Source organism: Protomyctophum parallelum (assembly GCF_964188405.1).
Source record: "Protomyctophum parallelum genome assembly, chromosome: 1".
NCBI classification, from domain to species: domain Eukaryota; kingdom Metazoa; phylum Chordata; class Actinopteri; order Myctophiformes; family Myctophidae; genus Protomyctophum; species Protomyctophum parallelum.
The window spans coordinates 41,775,839-41,784,747 of record NC_139697.1 but is presented as its reverse complement, the minus strand read 5'-3'; the positions used below and the strand labels follow the sequence as shown (position 1 = coordinate 41,784,747).

The window sequence follows — 8,909 nt, the reverse complement described above, 5'->3', positions numbered from 1 at the left end:
GCGTGTTTTATTGGCCATCGGAGGGCTCAATCAGCTGTCCTCTACGCCGGTTTGATCAAAAGGTATTTTACGTGTCCTTAAACAACTTCCTTGAAATAATCAAGGAAGCTTACAGAATCTAATAACGAAACAGGAATTCAGATTATTCATTTTGAATTATATGTTTGTCACTTTGTCGGGGAGCGTTTTATTAAAATGTGAGAGCTCTTCCACCAAATTTAATTCAAACGAATGGCTACTACATCATTATATCAAGTCCAGAAGACATGTCAGTGGTTCTTAGCTGGCTATGGACCAGAGTTAGTCAATAGCTAGAGTCCAATAATTTAACAGGACAGGCTGAGGCTATGGCATAATAGACTATTTATTAAATAATTTATTAATTTTTTTCTCCCAAATCTTCACACATATCACACTAAAGCAGGAATGCAGTTCTGTCCTAATATTTGGAAAAGTTATTGTAGTTGTATTTTCCTTGAGAAACATTATCTTACATGGGCCTAAAGAAGGTTCTGTTATGACTATGAGATAGACAATTAAGGGATGCACTATATTGACATTTTGGCTGATATTCCATTTGATACGATATAGGAGGATGGATAGGCCTAATGAGTCAATGTGTTTCCTCCAACTGTGCCTTGGTCTGCCCCTTGGTCTCCTCCCAGTGGGACGTGCCTCGAGGACCTCCCTAGCGAGGCGCCCTAGAGGCATCCTAAACCATGCCCAAACCACCTAAGCTGGCACCAGGCGAAGAAGCAGCGACTCTACTCCGAGTCTCTCTCGTGTGACTGAACTTCTCACCCTATCTCTAACGGAGATAGGGAGTAGCCTACTATTTCCATCACTGATAATATATCCAATATCTTGCATCATCCTTTACAAAGACTAAGGCATGTGGTACTTACTAGCTATAAGGGGAAGTCTTAATAAATAAAGTACAGAATATTACTTGTTGCTTGTCTGAAAAAAGGAAGTGATTAAAAAAAGAACTTGCAATGAGAAGGGGACGTGTTTTGGGGAACAATGACATTGCATGTCCTGTAATCATCAGTCAGTTCAGTTCAACAGTTGTGATGTTCACACAACTCCTCTGCTATGTCTGACGTGCTTTACTCTGATGTTAAGTTCAACAATCCTAAAGGGACACGCAAAGCTAATGGTGAGTTTGAAAATGTATTGAATGATGCATGATTGATTGATTGATTCTGTTTCGTTGGGGTTGATTGTTATTGAATATAGATAAATATAAATAAGGAAGTAAAAAAGGACATGTTGAACTAAGAAAGAAAACGGTGTTGAAAGCAATGCAGTAAGCTTTTAATTGTATGTGAAATGTCAATATAGAGACAACTAGAAATGCACTCTGTCGAGGTGCCAACTTGTGCACAAGCAGAGTGAGCAAGTACTGCTACTAACTAATGTCTAAGACTATCACAACTGCTGTTCTAAATCCTTATACCAACCTTGTATACCTTCAAGGTATACTCCATCAACAGCCAATAAGGGACCACCACCATTCTTTATTTTTATTTTTATATATATATGTATTTTATTTGGAAAAAGCAGAACAGTATAGAAGGCATTTATCTTAGACATAGACAAGGACATAAGTGCATTTCCCAGTTTTTTTTTCAAAGAAAGAAAAGTATTTACATTATTGCTAAGGGGAACAAAAACAAAAAAGCTTAGGACTTCGACCATGAGAGGAGGAAGGGTGTCTTAAACATTTTTTTACAAAGATCATAAAGCAGGCAATTAGGACCAGTGAGGATCACACAAAGTCTGCTCTCAGTGGAGCATTATGTACTATCCAGTTGTTCCAAAAAGGTAACGTAGATTTGTCTAGTCTAGTTCTTAGCAGGATGTTATTAATTTCTCCATTTTGAAAACCACCACCATTCTTACGGACATAGATACATACATAATACATACATACGTTACCTTTTACCCACCCAACATTGAAACATCTTAATTACGTCACCATCAATAGCCAATTAGAGACATGCATATCATATACATACATACCACTTTTGGTCCAGCCGACCACAATACTTGCGTGAGCGCATCCGTGCACGCATCCATGTACAATTCTGTACTGTCCATATTTTATGGAGCGTGTCTTAGCGTGGTTTGATGAGGTCAGATCAACATATGGAATGTCAGAACAAGTCAGCTCCATATATGGAGATCTAAGGGTGACAGCGGGGGCAGTGTCTTGAGTGTACAGGGTTTGATGAGGGCCCAGGTAGGACCGGGCCTTAATTTTTGGGCCTGTTGAGAACGTAAATATGGATGACATCAGGGATTTCCATATATGGGCTTAATTGCGACAGCAAGTCGCATTTACTAGGACATCAGGGATCTTCATCACTGATGATGTCACGTGATGTCACAAGACCTGGGCACCAAGGGCTTTCCCATGTATGGGGATTTTGAGTGATACACTGACGGACAGTAAATGCACAATTCCATAGTTAACTGCGCCCTTCGGTCGCAACAAAGGAGGTGAATGTGAAGAAAGGTGAAATATGAGTAACGTTTGAGTGAACATGAACAATATTTATTTGTGAATGCAAGCTTTCAAAGCCTCTTGGCTGACCAAAAACGACAGAGCTTTCAACTGATGCTCTTTCAACTCAACTCTGCAGTCTATATGAACAGGCTACAGTAAGACAGCTAGGCTCAAACAATTGTCTGTGATGTTACCCATGTTTTAAATGAAGAGTTTGTAGTACTTCTGTCCTCTGGTAGAAGGTACAAAGAACCAAAGTGGAAGTACATCAGTTTTTAAAAATCGTTTGTACCAGCGTCAACTAAAATGTTGAATGAGGCTCTGAAACTGTGAGAGTTTAGATTAACCATACTGTGTGCACTTGTGTAATGTTGTGTCTCCCCTGTGTTATGTATTTTTATGTTTTGTTGTCACTGATGTTTTGTTTGTGGCTGCAGCAGGGGTGGACAATAAAGTTTACCTTGACCTTGATGATTTAAAAAAAGCTGCATTCAATAACAGTTTTTGTTCATGTCTGTGTCAGCTTCAACATCAAATGAGAGCACATATTCTGAAGTCAGATTTCCCAGAGCTCAGAGCAATGATCCTTCCCAAAACCCCGCTGGTAGGTGTTTGTATTCTTATACTTCTATGGGCCAAAACTGAGAGGTCAAATAATCCCTAAGAACATCCGGTCAGCCAAATTGAACTGAAATATTAATAGTTGATATTGAGGATAATGATAAAAGATATAGGGAATACAATGATTACAATGTACAGTAAATGTCTGGACAAGGAAGTACAAAATAAGAAATGTTCTTGAAATGTATTAAGACACATTAAAACCACAAAGTAAGAAAGTCTAATTGTATGACCTTCATGGTGTCCAGTAAGGACAGAAACGGCAATGTGGTTAGAGAAAACACTGAAAAGAATAAAATATTCTATAATTAATACTGTCCCTATTTCATCACATGTTCAAAAGGTAATTCTGCGACTGCGTCTCAGCCAGTGGGGTCAAAGGTTGCCTCATGGAGCTGTGATATAGTGAAAGTGGGACTGGGACTTCTCTGTGCCCTCCTGTTAGCTGCATTGATTGTCGTAACTGTTCTGTGTGAGTATACAGCATACACTGTTGGCCTCCCATCACATCTATTTTATTTTAATTAAGAGAATATCTGATGAATGGTTTTTTTTTTCTTCAGATATGCAAACCAAAGACCCCACAGGTAAGATCAGATATGAGTTTGTACTGTATTAAATGTTGTGAAACTTTTAATATCTGACAAATGTTTGAACTTACAGATATGCAAAACCAAAAAAGGGCATATGATCTTGAGTTAATTGCATTTAAATAATAATTTATTTTAAGAAATTACACCAGCAGCAGAATTTATTTATATTATCATGTTCGTCAAGAACATTACCTTTCAGCTAAACTATGAGAGTTGCGACAGTCAATGTTGGTTAAATATTTTCTTTCTTGCTTTAAAAGACTGTTCTAAGAAACTAACATCCTGCCAAGCAGAAAGGTTTTCTTGCCCACAGTGTATTCAACCACAAAAGGGTAAATAATGACATTTTCTCATACATATTTACATTTGATAAAGTGATCCTCTCAATGTAAATGATGACATGAAATATCATAAGGTTATACCGTACGTGATGTGATCGCTTCTTCAAACATCAATAACAGTTTGAAGAAGTTTGTCTGAAGTATATGAGAGCCAAGTAACAACAGTTCATACTGTATCAATAATGTGCAGTATTTCTTGAAGTGTTAAACTTTCCGCCTACTGTAAACCTCTTTAAAGAAACATGTACCAAACCATGTGAATCAGGCTGGGAGCCTGATTCAGGAGGAAAGTGTTACTTGTTCTCCACAAACAAATGCACTTGGAATGACTGCAGGAATTACTGCACACGGCACCAAGGAGCAGACTTGGTTAAAATAGACAGTAAATCCGAACAGGTAAGATGGGATCAAATCCTGGTCACTAAACTGCCTCCCCCTGGCCAGCCGGGGCGCCTGATGGAGGGGAAAGGAACTGGTTGGAATAACGTGTTGTCCAACCAGGGAAACTCCCCCCTGTCAGGTGTAAAGGAGCAACTTGGACACTCAGGCATGAAGGAAGCATGAGTTCAAGTCCGTTGCTCTCCCCTTGTCCCCCATATATGGGGACTAGGTTGGTGGAGGGTGTGTAGAGCCCAGGATCACATTAGATCAGGGGTTTTCAACTGATTATGAACCAGGGACCACGACCCTGACGAAGAATCAACCTGGGGACCACTGTTGAGTTGGGTGAGGGGATATTAAAATTAATATAAAATTAAATCTTAACAGTCAGTAATTTAACTGGCATATGCTAGTCGTCCGGAGCTATTCCTTTCCGATGGTTGCCCTTACTCCGTTCTCTTAACCTTCCATATTAAACTCATAGATAGCAGACACATGCGATTGCATGATTATATGGGCACATTTGACATTTCCTAATAGACTCAACCAGTCAATCCGGTTGACTTTCCATTGAAATTCAAACTCCCTTTCTGTGGAAGTTCTTGACATCCGACTTCCCAGTAACTGACATTGATGTCATCATACATCACCAGGTCACTTAATGAACTAGTGGTCGATAAAAAACATACTAAATGCATGGCCAGGGACCACATGCAATACCTTCACGGACCACCAGTGAAAACCCATGCATTAGATGATTGACACAGGGGTGAAAAATGGGTTACAAAATCGTGGGATAAAAAATATATATAAAAAAAAAAGATGGGATCAAGGATTTCGAGCTGTACATTATACTGTTCTAAGTGTTGTCCTACATGTTACATCCTCAATGTCTTAGATGTGTTTTAGCAATAGTTGTTACAGTGGCCTAATACAGAATTTATTTACAGCATTATAATTTTCATCACAATTTTCAATCAGATATTCCTACAAGGAAAATTGACGAAAAAAATGGCTGTAGCTGAAGACAAGTTCTGGATTGGACTGACCGATTCAAAGGACGAGGGCAACTGGGTTTGGGCAGATGGCTCCCCACTGAATGAAAGGTTTGACTGTTTTCATTAATGACAACTTTGATCTCCTGTTGTAGGTTAAAGGCAGGGTAAGTGATTTTCTTTGGTTAAAATAAATGTATTTTCAGGTCGGGATACCAATTTAATCCAATTAGGATAGAGAACGTTAACGCAGTCAGGATAAGTGGAATTGAAAGTGCTGACACAAAGAAATGAGCAGACAAAATTGGAACTGGAACACTATAGAATTTCAAGCTGATAAATGGCTCCTCTCTCCTGATTGGCTGAAATGTCGTCACCTATACCTGAAAATAGAGAGTCATGTTACTGAAGAAACACTCTCACAATCAGAATATAGTGATTTACCGAAATACCTTAGTTTTAACCAAAAAATATCACTTACTCTACCTTTAATTAAATCGGCTTGCTTGGTGTTATAGTAATACTTTTCAATCTCTGTAATCTTATCTATGTTTAGTTTCTGGAGTAAGGGAGAGCCTGATAACTGGAATGACACAAATAATCGTCCTGACGGTGAAGACTGTGCAAGAATGGGGGAGAAAGGTCCTCTGGAATATACTTGGTTTGACAAATTCTGTGACACACAACACAAATACATTTGTGAGAAACAAGCAGACTCTGGCGAGGTAAAGAGGGAATGCGTCTCAATCTAACTTTACTATGCAGAATGTTTTCTATATACTATTTATACTATTTTCAAATGTATGAATCTTTTTGAAAATAGAAGACCTACAAGCTCACAATGCGTTGCGATGCGACACATTGTGAGCTTGTAGATCTGCTATTTTCAAATGGCCGAAATGTATATGGGGCTGAAGTGGTTGCATGTTTTGTAATAATAATCAAAATCTACTAGTAACAAAAGTTGTCAAATGTAGTGGAGTAAAAGTACAATATTTGCCTCTGAAATGTAGTGGAGTGGAAGTAAAAGTACTGAAAATTGTACATACTCAAGTAAAGTACAAATACCTCAAGTCTATTTAAGTACAGTACTTGTGTAAATGTACTTAGTTACTTTCCACCACTCGTAAATATATATATTCTTTTCATATTGTTATTTTTTTGTCTTTTATTTTTACTTTACTTTGAACACCTTGTTATACTGTAATAGCATCCTCTTTCCCCTGCCCCCTCCTTTCTTTGTAAATAAACCTATTGATGCCAGTGTTCTTTTTCTTTGTGTATATGTATTACTGATTATTTGTTATGCTTTTAGCTGCTAGCATAAACTTTGACTGTAGATTACTACCTGTAGGCTACTTTTAACACATTTGCTGATATAAAGTATTCAATCAATCAATCGATCGATCAATAAATAGAGAAAATGTGTTTTATCCTTTCTGCCATGCTTTACAGTTTACACAGTCTATGGCTGCCATTACGTCAACCTGTGTCATGGCCACAAAGGGCAGCTAAAAACCATGAAGCATATGGGTTGTAATTTTCACATTCATATAGATTTTACACCACTGACATCATGCTGGAGTAAACCTTTTAGCACACAACTTTGATGGCCTTTCAGAGATACACAGAAGACAGCTCAGTTTATTTGGCTGGATATGGAACATTAGCCCTATAATAGATTGATTGTGGTACACTAGTAGGTCACAATTGTGATAGTGTCACATTCAGTTCAATTCTTTAAAGTAAAATAATTACCATCCAGTATGGAACATTTAATTAATGCTTACAATTAAGAACGAAAGCTAACAAAGAAAGGAACTTGTTTTGAGGAACAATCCATTATTGCACATAGGCCTACTGTAGCCTACACCCAAATGAAATTACTCAATATAGGATATAGTTTGCGAGTGATGCTGAGCCAATGTAATTGTTATTGTATTTATGTGGTGACTTCAAATGTGCTGAGAAGTGACAGCAAATGGGTGAACCAAGAAGTAAAAAGAGGAAGTTCCCTGAAATAGAAGATATCCCAAGCCGTGAGCACCGAAGTCCTGACGTAACTCGCTCATCCCTTCGATTTCCCTGGTTCACGGAAGTAATTTCTCTATGGAGAATAACATGGGGTGATCTTAATATCGTCTACTATAAGCGTTGTGGTCCAAAAATAAACAAGCTGTCTCGGCGTTATTGTCAGGGAGGTGTCTCTGTATCGTTTGCAACAGTCAGTCACTCATATATGATACAGTCTGCTTCTAGCGAAAATCTAACTAATTCAGCAGCAGTAACATTAGCGTTTTCTCTCAGTCAGTTGATTCTTCATATCCATATGAGTGAAGCGGCCGGGATGACATGTTCATTTTTCAAACACAGTTCTTATATGAAGCAATCTAAAAATCCTCCTATGGTGATTTCAATGCAACAAAAAAAATACATGAACCTGGGGACTGACGCCCTCTACTGAAAGTGACGTCAGACTTCGGTGCTCTTCACGGCTTCCGTGACAATTACCTAAACATGAGAGAGATGTGCCATATATGCGCACGCACGATGATTCCATTCACACCTCTCTCTGCACCCTCTCTCTCTCTCCTCACATGACCATGACCATGAAATGGAAAGCAAAATACAGCATAATATAGTTTCACATGCGGCTATGCACAACACCATGTATAGACTTGTTGGTGTAGGCTACTGCGCAATGGCATTTGGCCTGGGTCCTTATTGGTGGGTTAATATCCACAGTTTCTCTGTAGCGGTCCGCAATTAACCTATTGTTCAAGCTTCACACTCCAATACAAATGAAACTATTTGAATAAAGGTCGTACACATCAGTGAAATTAACCTCTGGGAAAATCCCTAATTGAGAGTGTATAGGCCTAAGCGCACCACAGATCATATATAGGCTGCATGGCTAACAGGTCTTGGGGACTACCCTACCATCTCTCTATATCATTTGATAAAGGCATATTAAAAACATGACTTGGTCAGAGATTGCTCAATAAAGTGCAATTATCTCTGTGTATTTTGTAAAAACATACACTGAATAATCAACTTTCCCCCTAAATCTCAATGAAAGGACTGAAATGTGCCAAACCATGTGCACCAGGCTGGGAGTCTCGGGGAAGAAAGTGTTACCGGTTCTCCTCTGACAAATACACTTGGGATCAGAGCAGGATTGACGGCACATACTTATAAGGGAATGGACCTCGCTAAAATAGACAGTACATTCGAACAGGTATAAAATGGGATCAATGATGATACATTATACCTGTGTCCTACATGTTACATCCTCATTCTTTTAGATGTTTTAACAGTAATAACAGAACAGGTATAAAATGGGATTAATGATGATACATAATACCTGTGTGCTGTGTCCTACATGTTACATGATAATCCTCGTTCTTTTATGTTTTAACAGCAATAAGGAATGGTGTTTCAATATAGAATTTACAACATTCTAATT

At 38.4% G+C, this 8,909-nt stretch overlaps 1 protein-coding gene across 1 annotated transcript; it reads left to right on the top strand.

Moving 5' to 3' along the window:
* Nucleotides 1–5,459: 5,459 nt before the first annotated feature.
* On the top strand, nt 5,460–6,195 carry LOC310870971 (hepatic lectin-like; the record flags this gene model as incomplete). Its single annotated transcript, XM_083782378.1, has 2 exons — nt 5,460–5,554; nt 6,000–6,195. 2 exons carry the CDS (start codon nt 5,460–5,462, stop codon nt 6,193–6,195), a joined length of 291 nt encoding a protein of 96 aa, XP_083638504.1.
* Nucleotides 6,196–8,909: the final 2,714 nt, after the last annotated feature.